This window comes from Rhinopithecus roxellana, chromosome 1 (assembly GCF_007565055.1).
Source record: "Rhinopithecus roxellana isolate Shanxi Qingling chromosome 1, ASM756505v1, whole genome shotgun sequence".
In the NCBI taxonomy this organism is placed as follows: domain Eukaryota; kingdom Metazoa; phylum Chordata; class Mammalia; order Primates; family Cercopithecidae; genus Rhinopithecus; species Rhinopithecus roxellana.
Window position 1 is genome coordinate 164829248 of NC_044549.1, and position 24034 is coordinate 164853281.

Genomic DNA, 24034 nt, shown 5'->3' on the forward strand with positions numbered 1-24034 from the left:
ACAAGTTTACCTATATAACAAGCCTGCACATGTACCCCTGAACTTAAAAGTTAAATATATACAAAAATAATCAAACCTACTATAATCTTTCAAATGGTTTCATTTAAAAAGCTAACTATACACCAGAGTATTGAGAATTCAATAAAACTTTCTTTGAAAATAACCTGAAATATTATCACAATTTTTCACCTAAAAAAGGTTGAAGTTTATTTTCTATTCCTGCCCTGAACTTATTTTAAAATGCAACATTTGAAAATACTTTGTTCTGTAATAATATAGCATATCCAAGTGAAATTTTAATGCCAGGAATATATTTAAAGCTATGGTTCCCATTGTGAAATATATGCCTTTGAAATACACAAGGGGATCTGTAGATAGTCTAAAAGTAAAGAAGATAACAAAAGTGCTAACAAGAACTCCTGCATTTAAATAGAGTGTATGTTTAGTCATTGAAAATTGTTTTAGGGGACAAAATATATGCTATCCATTTATATAAAAATAATTTTCCAATAAACAATGACATACTATTTCCCTATGAACAGAAAGAGACAGATTTTTGAATGAGCAAACATATTTTGGAAAACATGCATTTGGATAAATCCTTATTTTGGAGTAATAAAGAAAAAATATTGATATACCTTGTTGTTTTGATAGGCAGCACATTTCCAGTCTTTGCTCATGAGAATATCCATAGAGTAGATATGCTTCTTGAAGTGCACTTTTATACCACTTCTTTTTATTCTTACATTTTTCTGGCTATATAAATACAGAAAAAAGAATAAAATTCTTTTTTAAATATATAACTTTGTTTTAAAATCCACTGATTAAGCTGGAACAAAATCTAATTTGGAGCATTGTATAGTATATTTCTTAGACTTTGGTATCTAATTATTATTTTATTATTATTTTAGAATTCAGCAAAATTGTGAAAATTTTGCAATTTAATAGTCAAAGGGTCAGATGTTTGGTTCGCTACATAACAAAGTAGTTAATATTAATAGATTTAATAAGAATAATGCTGATTTCTTTTTAAACAACATAGCAATTATACTAAAGTGGTACAAATTGAAAAGCAAGTTTCTTATTAGAAGAAAATTAATTTGGCAGGGTGCAGTGGCTCATGCCTGTAAATTCCAGCTACTTGGGAGGCTGAGGTAGGAGAATAGATTGAACCTGGGAGGCAGATGTTGCAGTGATGTAAGATTGTGCCATTGCACTCCAGTCTGGGTGACAGAGTAAGACTCTGTCTCAAAAATAAAATAAAATAAAATAAATTAAAATAAAATAAAATAAAATAAAATAAAATAAAATAAAATAAAAAGAAATTATATTCACATCTAGTTTTAGTGTTACAGCAGATATTAACATACGCATACAAGTTTCTTAAACTTTGAGCCCTAGTTTATCTAAAAAATATGAATGATAACACTACATACATCATAAGGTTTCATGAGTATGAAATAAAATAATAGATTATAGTTTCATGGCATAATAAGAATTCAATAAGTTATTTTACTTGGATACAGTGCATTTTCTAAATACATATTTAGTTTACAAAAAATATATTTTAAAAAGAAAAACAAAATGAAAAAAAACTGGGTCAAAAATAAATATTAAATTGACCTAGTCCAATAATGTTTTCAGTGTTATTTTAAAACCCAGCAAAAAAGATTTGTATAATGTTTTTAAATGTTATATTTATAAAATGCATGCCATCATTTTCATTTTATTCAAAATACTTTACTAGCCAAAGGAATATGGCTATTAATTTTATTAACCTATAACTATCACCTATCTATAAAGATTATATTTTTCTCTCAGATGTATAATTCACCCTTTTCACAGAAGAGTAAATCTATATAAGACCCATATTGAATTAATTCAGAGAATTAAACTATATATTTAAAGCTCTTCTCAAATGTCACCATACTCTTAGAGTCCCTAAATTAATATCAAGTCTGCACTCCCACTACACATAATACTTTCATTTACTGATTTACTACTTTCTGACTTCTATTATAGTTATTTGTGTTCATGACATCACTACCCATAAAATGAAAGGTCCGTGAAGATGGAGGCAATAAATAACATTTCATCTTTGCATCCTCCACAGTACCCATTTGCCTATACCTCATGGTATATTATATAAAGTATTCAGAAAGAGGCTGATAAATTGCATTTGGTCCTGGGCACAGATTAACTTGACATAAAAGCAATGAAACAATAAGATCAAACAAAAATTTACTTTTGGACACATAATCTATGAATTTCATTTATTAAGTAAGTTATTTCATAGGAAACAGATGTAAAGAGACAGATACAATTCACTAAATACTGGAAATTTTAAATTATTTTAAGAATGTCTAAGCTAGCCGTCACAGATTTGACATTTCTGCAAGTCAAATGTTATAAAATTAAATTAGAAATTATAGCGAAAAATCACTTTAAAGCTTATAGCACAAAACAGTTCCCATACTATTCTGTATATAGCAATGGTGTAGGAACAGTTCCTATAATATTCCCTAAAGCAGGGGTCAGACCAGTACTAGTCCGTGATCGGTTAGGAACTGGGCAGCACAGCAAGAGGGGAATGGGGGACGAACAAGCATTACTGCCTGAGCTCCACCTCCTGTCAGGGCAGCTGAGGCATTAGATTCTCATAGGAACATGAACTCTATTGTGAACTGCACGTGGGAGAGATCTAGGTTGTGTGCTCCCTATAAGAATCTAATGCCTGAGGATCTGTCATTGTCTCCCATTACCTCCGGATGGGACCCTCTAGATGGAGGAAAACAAGCTCAGTGCTTTCACTGATTCTACATTATGGTGAGTTATATAACTATTTCATTATTTATTACAATGTAATAATAATAGAAATAAAGTGCACAATAAATATAATGCACTTAAATCATCCCAAAACCACCCCCCTCCTTCCCCCAGTCTATGGAAAAATTGTCTTCCATGAAACCGGTTCCTGGTGCCAAAAAGGTTGGAGACTGCTGCCCTACAAAAATAGTATAAGAAAATAGTTAAAGAAAATTCTTGAGAAAAATCAATGCCATATAGCTAAAATAAACTTTGATGACTTAGGGGAACCGAAAGGTTTAACACTTGTGTCTGGGAATCTTTGAACTTATCAGTAGGCATGTGCCACCTAGTGGTAATACAAATTAAAACCTCCTAAGGAACTCAAAAAACTAAGGATCTATTTTACGAAGAATTTTAATTTCCAAATTAGGCTCAACTGTGCTTTGTATTTTTAAATTCCTTTTTTTTTAATTGAGGAAGTGATAAGGTGCAAATTCTCACAATATGGAATGTGCCTTCCTTCCCATCCCAGGTACTACTTCTCCCAAAATTACTGTTACTAGTTGCTTTTACAGTCTTCCAGATATATATATTTTTATAATTATACAATTTATATATTATAACATTATATATTTCTATAACTTATATAAATATATAATTAATTTTATGAATAGTTATATATAATTGATTCTTTAAATTTTCTTGAAGATTGCTGAATTTATTGATTCAACATATTCTAGACTCGGGATCTATCATTGAAGAAAACAGACAAAGCTTACATCCTAACCTATGAGAAGAGACAATCTATAACAAGCGTAAAACATAAGGCTATAGTATAAGAGGTGATAAGTGCTCTGTAATAAAATGTAAGGTAAAGTCTGGGTGGGTAATCAGTGGTCAAGGTAACTCTGATCAAAAAGGTGAATTCAGGCCATGATCTCCCTGAAGGAGGACAGGAAGTTACACACATATATATGCAAGGAAAACATACTCCAGGTAGAGAAAAAAAATCCTCTAATGTGGGAGAGTACATGTATATTCAAGAAGTATCAAAGAATCCAGGGTAGCTGAGTCTAAACGATGAAGAGAGAATGATAGCAGAAAATTAACAAGGGCCACATCATCAAGGCCTCTGCAAGCCATTGTAGGGTCTTTGGCTATTACTTTGAGTGAAATAGACACTATGGCAGAGTTCTGAGCATAAAATTAATATTTGATTTGAATTCCTGTTTTTTATTTATTTATTTATTTATTTATTTATTTATTTATTTATTTATTTATTTTTTGAGACGGAGTCTCGCTCTGTTGCCCAGGCTGGAGTGCAGTGACCGGATCTCAGCTCACTGCAAGCCCCGCCTCCCGGGTTTACGCCATTCTCCTGCCTCAGCCTCCCGAGTAGCTGGGACTACAGGCACCCGCCACCTCGCCCGGCTAGTTTTTTGTATTTTTTAGTAGAGACGCGGTTTCACTGTGTTAGCCAGGATGGTCTCGATCTCCTGACCTCGTGATCCGCCCGTCTCGGCCTCCCAAAGTGCTGGGATTACAGGCTTGAGCCACCGCGCCCGGCCTGAATTCCTGTTTTTAAATAAATCATTCTGATTGCTTTGATGAGGAAAGGCTATACAGAGGCAAGTATAGAAGCAGGACAATTAGTTGGAGCCTATTGCAATAATTTATGCAAGAAATGATGGCAGTGTGGACCAGGGCAGTAAGTTACTGTGATAAAAAGTATTAGGGCTCTGGATATAATTTGATGATAGAGCAAAAAGCACTTCCTGACCACTTGAAAATTGGTTTTGGGAGAAAAACGGAGGATTACTCTAGGACTTTCAAACCCAGCGGGCGAAAGGATGGAATTTGCTCTCTACTGAGATGAAGCAGGCTGTCAATAAAGAAGGATTAGGAGAAAGATCAAGAGTTCGGGGCCGGGCGCGGCGGCTCATGCGGATACTCCTAGCACTTTGGGAGGCTAGGTTGGGAGTCTGAGAGTTGGACAGGTTACCTGAGCTCAGGAGTTCGAGACCTGCTTAGGCAACATGGTGAAACCCCGCCTCTACTAAAAAAAAAAGGAAAAAGAAAGAAAAAAAAAAAGTTAGCCGGGCATTGTGGCATGTGCCTGTAGTCCCAGCTGCTCGGGAAGCTGAAGCAGCAGAATTGCTTGAGCCCGGGAGGCGGGGGTTGCAGTGAGCGGAGATCGTGCCACTGCACTCCAGCCTGGAGACAAAGCGAGATTCCGTCTCAAAAAAAAAAAAAAAAAAAAGAGTCCGCACATACTGACACTAGACTTCTCAATACCCAAGAGGAAGATAATTACGACATCGAGGTGGAGATGTCAAGTAGCAGTTGGTTATGAAAATTCAGGACAGAAAAGTTACCTGCAGATAAACTTTAGGAATTACAAACGCATACACATACACAAATGCGCGTGTGCACGCATTTGATAATGCTCAAGTGATGGACACTTAGGTTGTTCCTAATACGCTATTGGAAGCAAGGCTGAAACAAAAACATTTTTTCCATATGTCATTTTGTCCATTTGAGAGTATACTGAAAGATAAGTTCCAAGACATAAAATTACAGGTTTAATGTATGTATATTTTAAATTTTGGAGGCTACCGTGAAATCACTTTTGAATAAGGAGGTCAAAGTTTACAGTGCCACAAGAAATATATTCAATATATTTCCCCACACCTTGCAGAACACTTCTGTTCCAAGCTTTGACATCTTTACCAATCTTTTTTTTTTATTAATTTTTAATTTTTGTAGGTACATAGTAGGTGTATATACTTACGGGTTACGTAAGATATTTTGATACAGGCATGTAATGTGTAATAATCAGATCAGGATAAATGTGATAGCTAACACCTCTAGCATTTATCTTTTGTGTTACAAACAATCCAGTTATACTCTTTAGTAATTTTTAAATGTACAATTAAATATTTTTAACTATTGTCACCCTTTTGTGCTAGAAAATACTGGGTCTTGTTCATTCTTTCTATTTTTTGTACTCATTAACCATCTCCACATCCCCCTGACACTTCACTATCCTTCCCAGCCTGTTAACCAACCTTGTACTCTTGATATCCATGAATTCAACTCTTTTAATTTTTAGCTCCTACAAATAAGTGAGAAAATGCAAAGTTTATCTTTCTGTGCTTATTTCACTTAACGTAATGACCTCCAGTTCCATCTATGCTGTTGCAAATGATTGGATCTCATTCTTTTTCATGGCTGAATAGTACTTCATGGCATGATCCATGTTTTGCTTAACCATTCATATACTGATAGACCCTTAGGTTGCATCCAAATCTTGGCTATTGTGAACAGTGCTACAATAAACATTAGAGTGCAGATTATCTCTTCAATAAACCGATTTCCTTTCTTTTGGGTATATACATAGAAGTGGGATGGTTGGATCATATAGTAGCTTTATTTATTTATTTATTTATTTATTTATTTATTTATTTATTTTTGTGACAAAGTGTTACTCTGTCACCCAGACTGGAGTGCAGTGGCATGATTTTGGCCCAGTGCAGCCTCTGCCTCCTGGGTTCAAACAATTCTCCTGCCTCAGTCTCCCAAGTAGCTGGGATTACAGGCATGCACCATCATGCCTGGCTAACTTTTGTATTTTTAGTAGAGATGGGGTTTGCCAAGTTGGGTGGGCTGGTCTTGAACTCCTGACCTCAAGTGATACACCCACCTTGGCCTCCCAGAGTGCTGGGATTACAGGCATGAGCCACTGTACTCAGCCTACTTTTAGTTTTTGATGAACTTCCAAAGTATTCTCCATAGTAGTTGTACTAATTTATACTCCCCCCAACACTGTACAAGGATTTCCTTTTCTCCACATCCTCACCAGCATTTGTTATTGCCTGTCTTTTGGATATAAGCCATTTTATCTGGGGTAAATAATATCTCATTGTAGTTTTAATTTGCCTCTCTGGTGATCAATGATGTTGAGCACCTTTTCATATGCCTGTTTGTCATTTGTATGTCTTCTTTTGAGAAATGCCTATTCAAATCTTTTGCCCATTTTTTTATATTGGATTATTAGATTTTTTTTCCTATAGAGCTGTTTGAGCTTCTTATATATTCTGGTTATTAGTCCCTTGTTGAATGGGTAGTTTGCAAATATTTATTCCCGTTCTGTGGGTTGTCTCTTCACTTTGTTGATTGTTTCTTTTGTTGTGCAGAAGCTTTTAACTTGATGTTATCCTACTTGTCCACTTTTGCTTTGGTTGCCTGTGCTTGTGGAGTATGACTCAAGGAATCTTTGCCAAGACTGATGTCCTGGTAAGTTTCTCCAAAGTTTGCTTGTAGTAGTTTCATAGTTTGAGGTCTTAGATTTTAGTCTTTAATCCATTTTGATTTGATTTTCATATATGGCAAGAGATAGGGTTCTAGTTTTTCTACTGCATATGGATATCCAGTTTTCCCAGCACCATTTATTGTAGACTGTTCTTTTCCTAATGTATGTTCTTGGCACCTTTGTCAAAAATGAGCTCATTGTAGATGCATGGATTTATTTCTGGGTTCTCTGTTTTGTTCCACTGGTCTATGTGTCTGCTTTCATGCCATTACCATACCATTTTTGTTACTATAGCTCTATAGTATAATTTGAAGTCAGGTAATGTGATTTCTTCAGTTTTGTTCCTTTTGCTTAGGATAGCTTTGGCTATTCTGAGACTTTTGTGGTTCCACATAAATATTAGGATTCTTTTTCTCTATTTCTGTGAAGGATGTCATTGGTATTTTCACAGGGATTGCACTGAATCTGTAGATTGCTTTGGGTAGTATGGACATTTTAACAACATTGATTCTTACAATCCATAAACATGAAATATGTTTCCATTTATTTTTATCCTCTTCAATTTCTTGCATCATTGTTTTACAGTTTTCATTGCAGAAAATTTTCAGTTTTTTGGTCGAGATAATTCCTAGGTATTTAATTTTATATGCAGCTAATGTAAACAGTATTACTGTTTTGTTTTTCACATTGTTCACTATGGGCATATAAATATCCCACTGATTTTTGTATGTTGATTAGTATCCTATAACTTTACTGAATTTGATTATTAGTTCTAATAGCTTTTTGGTGAAGTCTTTAGTTTCTCCAAATATAAGATGATATCACCTGCAAACAAGGATAATTTGACTTCTTCCTTTTCAATCTGGATGCCCTTTATTTCCTTCTCTTGTCTAATTGCGCTAGCTAGCACTATGTTGAATAACAATGGGCATCCTTGTCATGTTCCAGATTTTAAAAAAAGGCTTTCAGTTTTTCCCCATTCAGTATGATACATACTAGCTGTGTGTCTGTGGTTTTTATTATATTGAGGTATGTTTCTTATATACCCAGTTTTCTGAGGTTTTTATCATAAAAGGATGCTGAATTTTATCAAATTTATTTTAGCATCAATTGAGATGATCATATGGTTTTTGTCCTTAATTCTGTTGATATGCCACATTGATTGATTTGTGTATGTTGAACCAACCCTGCATCCCTGGGATAAATCCCACTTGATCATAATGAATCATCTTGTTAATGTGTTGTTTGGTCATATTTGCTAGTATTTGGTTGAGGATTTTTGCATCAATATTCATCAGATATATTGACCTGTAGTTTTCTTTTTTGATGTATGTTTGTCTGGTTTTGGTACCAGAATAATATTGGCCTCATAGAATGAGTTTGGAAGTATTCCCTCCACTTCTATTTTTTGGAATAGTTTCAGTAGAACTGGTATCAGTTATTCTTTAAATGTTTCATAGAATTCAGCAGTGAAGCCATCAGGTTCTTGGTTTTTCTTTGCTGGGAGACTTTTTATTATAGTTTTTATCTTGTTACTTGTTATTGGTCTGCTCAAGTTTTGGATTTCTTTGTAGTGCAATCTTGGTAAGTTGTACGGTCTAGAAATTTATCCATTTCTTCTAGATTTTCCAATGTATTGGCATACAGTTGCTCATGGTAGCCATTAATGAGCCTTTGAAGTTCTGTGGTATTGATCGTAATGTCTCCTTTTTAGCTCTTATTTTATTTATTGGGTCTTACCTTTTTTTTTTTTCATAGTCAGTCTGGCTAAATGTTTGTCAATTTTATTTAGCTTTTCAAAAATTTTTTTTGTTTTGTTGATGTTTTGTATTTTATGTTTCTATTTCATTTATTTCATCTCTAATCTTCAATATTTTTCTTCTACTAATTTGAGTAAAAGAAAATCAGTTGAGTTTGAGTTTTGTTTGTTCTTGCTTTTTTAGTACTTTACAATGTATCATTAGGTTATTTATTTGAAACTTTTCTTCTTTAGTCTAGGCACTCATGGCTATAAACTTCCCTTTTAGTACTGCATTTACTATATCTCATAGGTTTTGGTATGTCATGTTTCCATTATCATTTGTTTCAATAAATTTTTAAATTTCCTTTTTTTTTTTTTTTTTTTTTTTTTGAGACGGAGTCTCAGCTGTGTCGCCAGACTAGAGTGCTGTGACGCGATCTCGGGTCACTGCAACCTCTGACTCCCTGGTTCAAGAAATTCTCCTGCCTAAGCCTCCCAAATAGCTGGGATTACAGGCATACACCGCCACACCCATCTAATTTTTGTATTTTTAGTAGAGATGGGGTTTTACCACTTTGGCCAGGGTGGTCTCAGTCTCCTGACTTCATGATTCGCCCACCTCGGCCTCCCAAAGTGCCGGGATTACAGGCATGAGCCACCGTGCCCAGCCTAAATTTCTTTCTTAATTTCTGCATTGAACCACTGGTTATTCAGGAGCATACTGTTTAATTTCCATGTGTTTGTATAGTTTCCAAAATTCTTCTTGTTATTTATTTCTAGTTTTATTCCATTGCAGAAGGATAAGTTACTTGACATACATTCAATTTTTTTGAATGTTTTAAGACTTGTTTTGTGACCTAACATATGCTCTATCTTTGAGAATCATCCATGTGCTAAGGAAAAGAATATGTATTCTGCAGCCATAGGATGAAATGTTCTGTAAATGTCTATTTGGTCCATATGTTCCAAAGTGCAGACTAAGTCTGATGTTTCCTTGTTAATTTTCTGTCTGGAAGATCTATCCAATGCTGCAAGTGCGATGTTGAAGTCTCCAGCTATTATTGTATTGGGATCTATCTATCTCTTTAGCTTTAATAATATTTGCTTTATATGTCTGGGTGCTCCAGTGCATGCATATATACACACACACATATATACACACATATATATTTTTATATATATACACACATATATATTTATATATGTATAAATAAAAACATATATACACACACATAAATATACACACACATATATATTTACAACTGTTATATCCTCTTGATAAATGAACTTCTTTATCATTATATAATAATCTTCTTTGTCTCTTCTCATAGTTTTTGTCTTGAAACCTATATTATCTGGTATTAAGTGTATCTACTCCTGCTCTTTTGTGGTTTCCGTTGGCATGGAATATCTTTTTCCATCTTTTATTTTCAGAGTACATGTGTCTTTATACGTGAAGTATGTTTCTTGTAAGCAATGGATATTGGATTTATTTTAAAATCCATTCAGCCACTCTATGTCTTTTGATTGGAGAGTTCAGTCCATTTACATTCAATATTATTATCGATAAGTAAGGACTTACTCCTTTTGTTATTTGTTTTCTGGTTGTTTTACAAATATTCCTTCTTTCCTTCCTTCTTCTCTCCCTCTTAATGAAGGTTATTTTTCCTGGTGGCATAATTTAATTTATTGCTTTTTAATTTGTATATCTGTTGTATGTTTTTTGATTTGTGATTACCATGAGGCTTGTAAATATTATAACCCATTATTTTATGCTGATAACAACAACTGCTTATATGTTGTTACATGTAACAAACTAATAAGTAAAAAGAAACTCTGAACTTTAACTCCTTCCTCCCTCTTTTTAACATTTTATTATTTCTATTTATATCTTATTGTACTCTCTATGTCTTGAAAAGTTGTTGCAGTTACCATTTTTGATTGGTTCATCTTTTACTCTTTCTACTGAAGAGTAGTTTACACAACACAGTTACAGTGTTATAATATTCTGTGTTTTTCTGTGTACTTTCTATTGGCAGTGAGTTTTGGATCTTCAGATGATGTTGTATTGCTCAGTAAGATCCTTTTCTTTCTGATTGAAGTACTCTTTTTATCATTTCTTGTAGGACAGGTCTGGTGTTGAGGAAATCTCTCCTCATCTCAACATCTCTTTTGTTTGTCTGGGAAAATCTTTATTTTTCCTGCATGTTTGAAGGATATTTTTACTAGATACACTATTCTAGGGTAAAAGTTTTCCTACTTCAGCACTTCAAATGTGTCATGCCACTCTCTCTTGGCCTGTAAGGTTTCCACTGAAAAGTTTGCTGACAGGTGTATTGGAGTACCATTGCTTGTCATTTGTTTCTTTTTACTTGCTGCTTTTAGGATCCTTTCTTTATCCTTGACTTTGGAAGTTTGATTATTAAATGTCCTGAAGTAGTCTTCTTTGTGTTAATTCTGCTTGATATTCTATAATCTTCATATACTTGGATATTGATATCTTTCTCCGTGTTTGGGAAATTCTCTGTTATTATCCATTTAAATAAACTTTCTACCACCATCTCTTTCTTTACTTCCTCTTTAAGGCCAATAACTCTTAGATTTGCCCTCTTGAGTCTCTTTTCTAGATCTTTTAGGTGCGCTTCATTCTTTTTCTTTTTCTCTTTTGTCTCTTCTTTGTATTTTCAAATAGCCTGTCTTCAAGCCCATTAGTTCTTTCTTCTGCTTGATCGATTCTGCTATTGAGACTCTGATGCATTCTTCATTATGCCATTGCATTTTTTCAACTCAGAATTTCTGCTTAATTCTTTTTAATTATTTCTATCTCTTTCTTCAATTAATCTGATAGAATTCAAAATTCCTTCTCTGTGTTATCTTGAATTTCTTTGAGTTCCTCAAAACAGCTATTTTGAATTCTGTCTGAAAGGTCACATATCTCTTCAGGATTAGTGCCCGTTGCTTTATTTACTTTGTTTGATGAGGTCATGTTTTCCTTGATGGTCTTGATGCTTGTGCATGTTCATCAGTGTCTGGGCATTAAAGAGTTAGGTATTTATTGTAGTCTTCACAGTATGGGTTTGTTTGCACCTGTTGTTCTTGGGAAAGCTTTCCAATATTTAAAAGAGCTTGAGTGTTGTGATCTAAGCTGTATCTGCATTAGGGAGCACCATAAGCCCAGTAATGCTATGGCTCTTATGGACTCACAGAGTGTTGGATAAGATCTAGAAGAATTCTCTGGAATATCAGGCAGAGACTCTTGTTCTCTTCCCTGACTTACTTACAAACAAACAGAATATTGCTCTCTCTGAGTCACCTGGGGCTGGGGATGATGTGACACATGCACCCTTGTGGCCTCCACCACTGGGAATGCACTGACTCTGATCTGAAGCCAGCACAGTACTGGGTCTCGCCCAAGGCCCACTATAACCACTACCTCGCTACTGCCTGTGTTCTCTCAATGCCCTAGGGATCTACAATCAGCAGGTTGTGATTGTTTTTTTAAAAGCCATTTATATTTTATTTTATATGGAATGACTATTCAAGTCCTGTGTTAGCATGTATAATGGTCTTTTTCTTACTGACTGTAAAATAATATTTTTATATATTTTTTAAAAATATCCCTTTCCTCTATGTACTACAAATATTCTCCTCTGTTTATAGTTTGTATTTTAGTACATTTGTGTTTTCTTTTTTTGTTGTTCATTTAAGTTTTTCTTCCTTGTAGAATTAGTTTGGACATGAGTATGATATATAGCTCCAACTTCATTTTTTTCCCGCAGGTTACTATTTGTACCCATCCCATTTATTAAGCAATATAACTTTTCTTATTTGAATACAACCTGAACCATTAACTATAATTTCAAGTACTTTTGAGTTTATTTGTGGAATTTCTATATATTTCTATTAATCTGTCAAATCACCGTTAGTATCATATTGCCTTAACTAGTGACATCTTGTTGTATCTATCATATTTTATAGGCCTCTCTCTTTTGTTCAAATTCTAACAAATTTATAATTAGTTTGTTTTGTCAAAGTTCTTGTTTGTTTTAATTGAGATGGCATTTAAATTAATTTAGGGAGAACTGACATCTTCCATATTAAATCTTCCACATCAAGAAGAGGATTATATCTTTCCATTTACTCATGTTTTATTTTTATTTTGAGACAGAGTCTTGCTCTGTCACCCAGGCTGGAGTCCAGTGGTGCAATCTCGACTCACTGAAACTTCCACCTCCTGGGTTCAAGCAATTTTCATGCCTGAGCCTTCCAAGTAGCTGGGACTAAAGGTGTGTGCCACCATACCTGGCTAATTTTTGTATTTTTATTTTATTTTATTTACTTATTTATTTTTGAGATGGAGTCTCGCTCCGTCACCCAGGCTGGAGTGCAGTGGCGCGATCTTGGCTCACCGCAAGCTCCAGATCCCAGGTTCATGCTATTCTCCTGTCTCAGCCTCCAGAGTAGCTGGGACTACAGGTGCCAGTCACCACACCTGGCTAATTTTTTGTATTTTTAGTAGAGACGTTATTTCACCATGTTAGCCAGGATGGTCTCGATCTCCTGACCTCGTGATCCACCCGCCTCGGCCTCCCAAAGTGCTGGGATTACAGGGGTGAGCCACCATACCCAGCCTAATTTTTATATTTTTAATAGAGACAGGGTTTCACCATGTTGACCAGGCAGGTCTTGAACTTCTGACCTTAGGTGATCTGCCTGCCTTGGCCTCCCAAAGTGCTGGGATTACAGGCATGAGCCATCACAGCCAGTCTCAGGCTTTATTTTCCGTCTCTTAGCAGCATTTTGAAGTTTTATTCACACAGATCTTGCACATTTCTTCTTAGTCTTACACCAGTGTATTATTTATGCTTTGTTGCTATTATAAATGAGAATTTTAGTATCTTTATATTTTCAAAATGGTTACTTCTTTTTTTTTTCCTTCCAACTTTTATTTTGGGTTCGGGGCCACATGTTCAGGTCCATTACATGGGTAAATTTTGTGTTATGTGGGTTTGGCGTACAGATTATTTCATCACCCAGGCAATGAGCACAGTACCCAATGGTAGTTTTTCTGTCTTCACTGTCCTCCTACCCTACTAGAAGATTGCCTCAGGTAGGCCCTGGTGTCTACTGTTCCTATCTTTGTGTCCATGTGTATTCAATATTCAGCTTCCACTTAGAAGTGAGAACATGTGGTATTTGGTTCTCTCTTTCTGCACTGATTCTTTTAGGATTATGACCTGTGACTCTATCTATGTTGCTACAAATGACATGATTTTGTTCTTTCTATGGCTACGTAGTATTCCGTGGTGTCTATGTACCACATTTTCTTTATCCAGACTACCAATGATGGGCATCTAGGTTGATTCCATCTATTTGCTATTGTGAATGATGCTGTGATGCACATGCGTGTGCTTGTGTCTTTAAGGAAGAAACATTATGACCTGACATACCACTGAATTTTCTTACGCTTTTAATCGTTTTTTCCTATTGTTTATAATAGTTTTGTTTACCATAGGTTTTTTTTGTTTGTTTGAGTTCCATGGGTTTTACAGGTATACACTTGTCTACTAATAATGTAATTTTTCTGCTTCCTTTCTTGTGTGGGCACTATTCTTTCTTTGGTTAATTATATTAGCCAATTAGACCAGAATAATATTACATAATAGTAGCAGTCCTACCTACTTTTAAAAATTCAAATTTCCCACCTGAACAACCAGTTTTTTCTCTAATTAAAATAAAAATGTAAAATGAGTTCCTGTTCTTTTCATGAGATGTTGAAGTAATTCACATTTATTTAACTGCATTACTTTGAGAAGCTAAGAAACAAGTATGTTTGAAATCATTGTCATAAACTTAGCTCTTTTAAACATTATCATAATCTTTCAATTTAAATCTTCCACTGAAAGGCTTCTGGATTGACAAGAAGCTAAGACTCAGCATCTCACTAAACATAATAGATTCATTCTATATACTAATTACTGGATAAAGTTTGTGAAAGATGAATGAACATCATGCTTGAATGAGCTACAGTAATACCATTATGGTTAAGTTCCATCTTAAAATGCCATAGTATGTAAAGAGACAAATATTTGGTTTGGAACACATTTATATTATATTTTAGAAACAAATTAGCAAAGGAAAGGAAGCTGTTTTATAGATAAGGTCAAACTAAGGTAAAAACTACATTTAAAAAATTATCTTTTGAAAGCATGGAAACATTTACATTTACTTTTCTAACCAGCAATCAAATAGATAATTAAGTTCATATTTAACAAATAATTATTCTCAAAGACAAATACTATTCAAAATAGGATTCAAGTTTAAGCAGAAACAACTGCCATTAAAACTTTTTCAACTATAATCCAGATGTTTCTTAAGCCTTGGCTAAAATCTACAGAAATTCCTGTGATATTTCTGATAACACTAAAATAATAAAATATCCTGCAATTAGTTTTAGTTCCCCAATATTAAAAAACCAAAGTGTCCTCTAGCATGTAAGAAACAAAATTCCAAACTTCATTTCAAGTTAAAGCTCCTGTGCCCTACAAGCTAGCGGTACACTTCAGGCTGCCAGTGGTTCTTCTTGACCATCTATGCTTCTTCTTCTCCCCCACTATGTTCTAAGTCCTCTGTGGCTGAAAGAGTTAGATATGGAGATTACAAGAGAAATTGCAGAAAATATATTGATTTATCTTCTATTATGGCAATCTAGGATTGGTACTCTCTGGGCTTGAAGTATTTTTTTTTTTTTTAACTACAGTGTGTTTTGTGGGTTGTTAGAGGGTCTTCTCTCCCAACTAGGAACATCTGATTGACAACTTCCTCGAGAGGAGCAATGTCTTTTTTTTTCAGTTGGTTGCTTTCAACCTATATCGTATTATCATATTCTGCCTCCTTCTGCTTAGGTTGCATGAAGGCAGGAAGCCCTTTAGGGTGGAGACTCTTTTAAACTGACCCCTGACTCTTCCCATTTTGTCTGCATCATTGCTCCTGAAAACTGGAATAACGCTGGCCATTCCCAGTGCTGCCATCTGTCTTCAGTTTTCACTGTGTAGATTTCTCAGGGAGAAGTTTTATATCAATATACTGTATTGCTCAAGCTCTAAGACACATTCATCAGGTATTCCAAAAAAAAAAAAAACCAAAAAACAAAATAAAACAAACAAACAAAAAACACCCTTGTACTTCACATGAGGTAAAGAAACATGACCATCTTCTTCCATCTTCTTTTCCCAAGATAGGGAGGAAGGAGGTGTACAGAAAATACCACAAGAACCAAAAAGGCCGCCCGAAAAGGGGCCTTTTCAGGGGGAATCTTCCTTGGCCGGGAGGGAAAAGAAAGGCGAGAGAAACTCCTCCCTTCTTTCTTTCTTCTTTCTTCCTTCCTTCCTTTCACTTCCTTCCTTCCTTCCTTCCTTCCTTCCTCCCTCCCTCCCTCCTCCTCCCTCCCTCCCGCCCTCCCTCCCTCCTTCCTTCTTTCTTTCTTTCACAGGGTCTTGCTCTGTTGAACAGGCTGGACTGCAGTGGCATGATCATAGCTGACTGAACCCTTGAACTCCTGAGTTCAAGGGATCATCCCACCTCAGCCTCCCAAGTAGCTAGGACTACAAGCATGTACCACCACCAAAAAAGTTTTGTATGTTCAACCTCCAACCTTTTATAAAATTGGGTTAAGGGATGCCAAGCTAGTTTGGCACCTCCTTGTAAATTCTGCATACATACTCTTGTACCTCACTTTGTGATGCAAAAATAATTATCTTTGTCCTTAGCTTGAGGTTCTAAAGACTTTCACTAAAATCTGAGTGTATCTAATAATTTTAGAATTTTCAAATTAGGTTCTCTCCCAACCCAAAGCAAAACACAGTCAAATTTTAATTTTTTAATTTAAAATTTAAATTTAAACATTTTCAAGGCAGCTCTGTAGTAAAAACTTCCAAGAACCTAAAAGCTTATAAAGTCAAGGGTTAATACCAGTAACTCCAGATGAGACTATAGGAAGGAGTGGGTACCATGATCATCACATTCCAGTAAATCCTGTAATTCTGAGAGAGAATATTATATCCTTAATATGTCTATATTACTTTGGCAAGTTTGAACTTGAGTTTTATCAATCAGTTTTATTAAATTTTCACTGGAGGATAAAAGAAGTAATAATTACAGAAAGAGAAGAAAGACACTTAGACTAAAAATTTATGTAAACTTATGAATATAAATAAATGATTTTTGATAAATGAATAAGCATGGAAATGTTTGGAGCAAGAGTGAGGTTTGAGACTAAACACATGGCTAGACAGAGAAGATAATGCTCTATGTCTGAGAAAATCCCTAGCTGTGTCCAAAATTGAAGTTTGTAAACCACTGTTCTACGTGATCTTGTTTTAATCAGGTATTATTGACCAACTGAAGGCCTTAACCTCATTTTTCCTTTCCCATTTCCTTAAGGAAGAAATCGAATGTCTCTTTTCAATAACTTTTGACTCACTGAACAAGGTTTATGCTATTTCTACATACTAATGTGGATTTTAAAAACTCAAGGAAAAAAATACGTAAGGGTTTGTCCACCAGTGAGGGCAGTAGAGAGAAATTTGAAATCTGGCAGAAATTCATGTCTTCTGTTGCTTCCTATTTTTTTTTTTTTTTTTTTTTTTTTTTTTTTTTTTTTTTTTTTTTTTTTTTTTTTTTGAGACGGAGTCTTGCTCTGTCGCCCGGGCTGGAGTGCAGTGGCGGATTCGCTCAAGCAAGCTCCGCCTCCCGGGTTACGCCATTCTCCTGCCTCAGGGCCTCCCCAGTAGTGGGACTACAGGCGCCCCCACCCAACGGCTGTTTTTGTATTTTTTAGAGAGACGGGGTTTCACGTGTTAGCCAGGGAATGGTCTCGGATCTCCATGACCTGTGATCCGCCGTCTCGGCCTCCCAAGTGCTGGATTACAGGCTGAAGCCACCGCGCCCGGGCCGTTGCTCCATTAAGGACTGTGTCCTCTACAAAAGAACTAATGAAGATGTAATAAATAATAACCTGGGGTTATAGCAGGATAAATCTTACTTTTCAAACTTGAATGTGTAAGCAATGTCATATTACCTCGTATTTGCAAAATCAAATTGAATGTGACAGTGCTCATCCAACCAGGATAATAAGAAATTGGATCTCTGTTATTTTGGGGCCACCTTTTACATTCCCTAGGTTCACATAAATCGGAAAGGCACTGTGCCTAAAAGGTGCTTGAAAAATGAGGGCAGATCACTGCTCTTCAGCCCATCATGGTTACATGAATATTATTTTTGTTCACGTCCCTTGAAGTTAGGCAACCCAACAACTTCTTTGCCACACCTTGACAAAAGAATCTTTTCAGAGGCTAGGACTCTTAGCATGGGTTCAACTTCCCTGGGTATACCATGGTGCTATTCTTCTTCAAGGTACTGCCACATGCCCAGGGCACTGACAGACTTTTGTTCTCTTCTAAGTGTGAGAGACTATCTTCTCTGCCTTGCTGTTCCTGTGTCTCCCTTGCAGTGGTCCTGGCTTCTGTGTTCCCAGTCTGCCCTGCCCACCCTCAAGGAACTCAGGTCAGGAAAACAAGCAAACCCTGCTTTTGACCATCACAACAGAAAACTCCCCTGACAGTATGAAAATGTAAGGGGCCTGACTACTTTTTGCAGTAAAAGAAAGAGAAAAATACAATCAAGACAAAAATTATTATCAACCAACCAGTGGTGTTTGGTTAATTGTAGGGAAGAATGTCCTAGCTATGTGGCTTTGAATATTAGAATAGATAGGGAAGTGACAGTCTCTCCTTCCCATCCCTTGGTATTCTACTTCTTTACTCTGCCTATTGCACTGATTTTTCTACATAGCACTCAAAAATAACTAACATACTATATTGTTTTTCTTATTTATTTATTACATGTCTTATTCCACTAATTTAAATTTTATGAGGGCATTCAATTTTGTCTCTTTTGTTCACTTTGGAACCTAGAAGAATTTCAAATAATAGGAGTTCAGTAAATATTTATTGAGTAGTATAAATAGACATATTTCATTCAAGGTGGCATGAAAAACAACCCAGTCAGGAAACTGGAGATGAAAACAAAAGGCTGCTACATTTTTTAATCCTGAATTATGTGACTATCCCTCTACAAAGGAAAAAGAAAATTTTATAAACATAATGATCACCTGGTATTACAATGATACTAAAATAATATAAAACTTCATTTTGGGTAAAGTATTTCATAGGTCAGTGATTTATCCTCTAGTATTGGTAGCATTTTTTTCTTGAAAAAAATGTGTGTCTAATGTCAAGTATAATGTTATATAAAAAATGGTACATAACTTTAAAGTAATTCAATCAAATGTTCTTAGTATGACCAATCTGGGGAATGGGAGAACCTTATAACAATACTCTAGGTACAATGACAACATCTATAATCTAAAATTATCAATTCAAATATCAATATTAAGGCTAACTGCAAATACAAGCATCTCCAATTTAGAAAATGTATCTTTTAGACATAATGTTTATATATTTAAAATCTAGAAAACTGGAATGACCCATACTTACAAACTTCTTTATAGAGCTTCAAAAATTCATTGATATGATTTCAAATATTGATCATTTCTTTAAATTATTTCTTATATGTCTTTAGCAACATGTGGATATAAGTCATAGATCTCATAATCTAAAGAAATAAAACATTATTATCCTTTGGACTGCATCACCACTAAATGTTTAAAAACCAACACTACCACCTATTATAAAGTATCTGTCTAGAGATTTATGTCAATTGCTGCTATTTATACATTCAAAGTTGCAATGTAGCTCACTGACTCTAACCATATATTGCACTGACTCATCATTCTATTTACTATTGTGCCAAAGCTATCGCTCTTTTCCTCTGTTGGGCAGATCGTTTTCACTTAAAGCAGTTCAGTAGAAACTTAATCACTAGGATATCTTGTCTTCTTTAAATTGGATTTCTGCAACAGCAACCAGTAATCCAGACAGTGAGAACACTCGTGTTCCTTTGATACAAACTAGAAGAATGCCACATTATACCCATGTGCATTAGAGAAGCCATAGCTTTAGTTAGCTTCCTTGGCTTTCTAATAATATCTGCCTTCCTGCTCACCTGCCACTTTAACATAGGTTCATACGATCTTCAAACAATCAAATCTGGATTATTTAGACAGCTTATTCAAATTATTGAATACTTGAAGCAAATATTGCTTAAAAAATATTACTGAGTTGTTGCTTACTCTGCTTAAGTTTCCTACAGACACAAATAGTAATTTTGCTTCCTTAACTCAGCAGAATTTTAAGATCAAAACAACTTGTGTATCCCACTCCCCATGCCACTGGAAAGTGTAAATTATTAAAGCTGACAAAGAAAAAAAGAAAAAGAAAAAGAAAAAAAAGGCTAGCTCTGTTTAGTGTGATCCCTTACATCAGATTGAGAGATAAGGCCAAGAATGCAACGGGCACTAGAGAAGAAATTAGGCAGAGAAAAATAATAAGGAAATTTGGGAGTCAAATCTTTATACTGTAATTCCATTACTTGGCTTAAAATTATTTGAAAGTATCAAGACAGAAGATCAAATTCCTAACTGGGTACTCCCTGCAACATTGCAGGTAGGGGTAGGGAGGTAGGAAATCAAGCAGTTTATGATAAAATGGCTCCAATGAACCAATCAGAAAAATCACAAGGTACTAGATAAGCTTTGTATTCACCTAGACTTTAACATATATTTACTAAAGAGTTTGAATATCTAAGCTCTTTTCCTATCTGGAAGGAATACACAACTGCTGCATGTGGCAATATTTTTTAAAGAAGCCCCAATTTGACAATTTAGGTTTGTCCATTATCTGGAGTGACATCCTTTTAGAAAACAATTTTTATACCACCAATATGCTAGTCATATAGTGTGATAGACCTGAAATCAGATTTTGAGAGGAGAAAGTGAGAGGGCTCTGGCTGTCACAGCAGAGAGAAAATCAGGCACCACCAAAAGAAGAAACATATTTAAAAGGACAAGGGAGTTTAATGCCACAATCCTGCCCAAGATTTTCCTGGCTTCTTCAGTACCACAGCTTCATAAATACTTTCATACATTCCATAGAGTAAACACAATAAATGCAATGCAGATTCACATAAATATCTTCTTTAGTTAATTCCAGCACCATACAGAAAATATTTTTGGGAAAATAATCTGCTATACAGTGGTTCCTGAGATTTACCAAGGACAGTGACTTCTGTTGCCCAGGCTGGAGTGCAGTGGTGAGATCTCAGCTCACTGCAACCTCCACCTCCCGGGTTCACACCATTCTCCTGCCTCAGCCTCCCTAGTAGCTGGGACTATAGGTGCCCGCCACAACGCCTGACTAATTTTTTGTATTTTTAGTGGAGACAGCGTTTCACCATGTTAGCCAGGATGGACTTGATCTCCTGACCTTGTGATCCGCCCACTTCGGCCTCCCAAAGTGCTGGGATTACAGGCGTGAGCCACCACGCCCAGCCAAGAATATGTATTTGTAAGGAGCTCTACAGCAGAATGTGATGACCAGCAAGCCTGGGAACCAAGAGTAGATCAAAACAAACAAATATAAACAAACAAATAAAAAACACAAAACGAACGACGACAACAGGATAACAACATTTGTATTAATAACAACCACTTACTGCTATGTTAAAAGGGAACTGAAATAAATCCTAGGTTTTAATGGCAACATGAAGAGCCTTCAAATCCACAGCAAGAAATCAATGCCCTAAGCATGACTAAAAGACCTTTCACATCTTTATTCAGCTTTGAAAGACCCCGGTTAAAGGTTAAACTAATTAATCAGGTTGGCTGAATTAACAACAGTTGATCAATAAGAAGGCCTGTGCGGTTTTCCAGTTTACAAATGATAGCTTATTATGAATTTGGTATGCTTATGAAGATGAGAATCAGATGTCCCAATGTAAATTACAAACAAGTTGACATACAATATAAAAACCTGGAGTTTGTAATCATAAGATCTGAGCTTGAGTCCTGGTTCTGCTGCTGTGTAACCTCAGGCAAGTCACTTAACTTGAACCTTAGTACTCTTAACAACAAATGAAGATTATGTGAGATTATCATTTGATGTCTACAGTCCAAAATATGAGATAGGAACTCTATTCACAATAGAGAGAAGTTGGCTGTGTATATATTTAATTTCTATAGGAGTTCCACAATTTAATGAACCTAATATTTTAAACTTACTAATTTCTTCAATGCTTATATAGTACTGACAGGCACCATCCTAAGTGCTTCATAGATAACTCATTTAGCTTTTTTAACAAGCTTCTAAAGTAGATACTAGAATTCTCATTTTATAGATGAGAAAGCAGAGGCACTGAGTTTAGAACTTGCATAAGTTTACATAGAGAGTAAGACAGAGCTGTAATTCATACACAGACAACCTAGAGAGTTTCTGTGCTCAGCCACTACAAAATGATATTGTTTCACTACAAGGTAATTCTATTGCCTAACTATCAAAGATGGTGTTATAAAGAGTTCCTTAGCTCATATCATAAAAAAATAAGTGGTGTTGAAAATAATGAGAAACTGCTATGTGGCATTGGTCACTTTCATATTGCTTAGGAAAAAATTTTTAGGACAATTAATCAGTAGTTAAAAATTTAAATCATCAATGAACTGTACATTTAAAAATGATTAAAATGGTAAACTTTATCCTATATCTATTTTAATGCAATTTTTTAAAAAGAATAAAAACACTGTGTACAGTTTAAAGTATTTTACATATTCTGATTTCAAGGTGTAGAATTTTTATTTTTAAGAAAACTGAAATTCATCAAGTCTGTAGCAAAAAAAAGCAGTTGTAAACTCTGCTATGTAAAATGATAGTGAAGTATTAGTAACATATTGATGAACACAACACAAGAAGCAAATGAGCATAGAGTCAATAGATAATTTTTAAGGCCAGTGCTTATCTAAAGTGCCGTTATCTTCCACTGCTCTAGCCAGGCAGACTGCTGCAGCTAGAGACATTAAATAGAACTGCAAGAAGTGTACAGGTTTAAATCAGCCATGAAATAAGCATGCACTCATTTGCACTGAGTCTTTAAAAACTCAGGATTAGCCTACAAAATTTTAGGCAACAATATTAATGGATATCAAGACCTGAACTGAAAAGAATGTTAGTATACTTGGATGCTATTTTCTACTCCATACTTGCTTGTTTTTTATAGAATATGTGTTTAAGGGGAAACCCTGGTTGTATTTATTACAAACAGATGCTCGGATTCTATGTTTAATGATAGAATTATAAGGGCAGGTGAGAAATCTAGGTAAAGAAGATGGTTGAATATGTGATGCAGAATCAGTACATATTCTGTGAGCTAAACAAATGGTAAAGAAGTGATAATCCTAAATTTACTTTCAAAACTAGTTTAGTCAGCATTGTTTAGCATTTGAGGATACTGGATTTCACCTAATTCATGGACTGGACCTGATCCTTTACTAGAAGATACTTTAAAGGAAAGGTAGAGGTCAGAGGTATAAAGAAGAGATGATGCCATTCCTACTGAAACTATTCCAAAAAATAGAGAAGGAAGGACTCCTCCCTAACTCATTCTATGAGGCCAGTATCATCCTGGTACCAAAATTTGGTATAGATACAACAACAACAAAAAAGAAAACTACAGGCCAATATCCTTGATGAACATCAATGCAAAAATCCTCATCAAAATACTGGCAAACCAAATCCAGCAGCACATCAAAAAGCTTATCCACCATGATTAAGTTGGCTTCATCCCCAGCATGCAAGGTTGGTTCAACACACGCAAATCAATAAATGTGATGAATCAGAAAAGAACACATGATTATCTATTGAATAGATGCAGACAAGACCTTTGATAAAATTCAACATCCCTTCATGTAAAAAACTCTCAATAAACTAGGTATTGAAGGAACATACCTCAAAATAATAAGAACCATAAAAGACAAACCCACAGCCAACATCATACTGAATGCAAAAGCTGGAAGCATTCCCCTTGAAAACTGGAACAAGACAAGGATGGCCTCTCTCATCTCTCCTACTCAACACAGTATTGGAAGTTATGGCCAGGACAATCAAGCAAGAGAAAGAAATAGTATTCAAATAGGAAAGGAGAAAGTCAAATTATCTTTATTTGCA

The 24034-nt window shown here is 35.1% G+C and overlaps 1 protein-coding gene across 1 annotated transcript in view; it reads right to left on the reverse strand.

Moving 5' to 3' along the window:
* Positions 1-24034, reverse strand: part of ZCWPW2 (zinc finger CW-type and PWWP domain containing 2) — a 96908-nt gene that overhangs the window by 39289 nt on the left and 33585 nt on the right. The window contains 1 exon segment of the mRNA XM_010357343.2: positions 639-756. Within this exon segment, the coding sequence (XP_010355645.2) occupies positions 639-756 (118 nt within the window).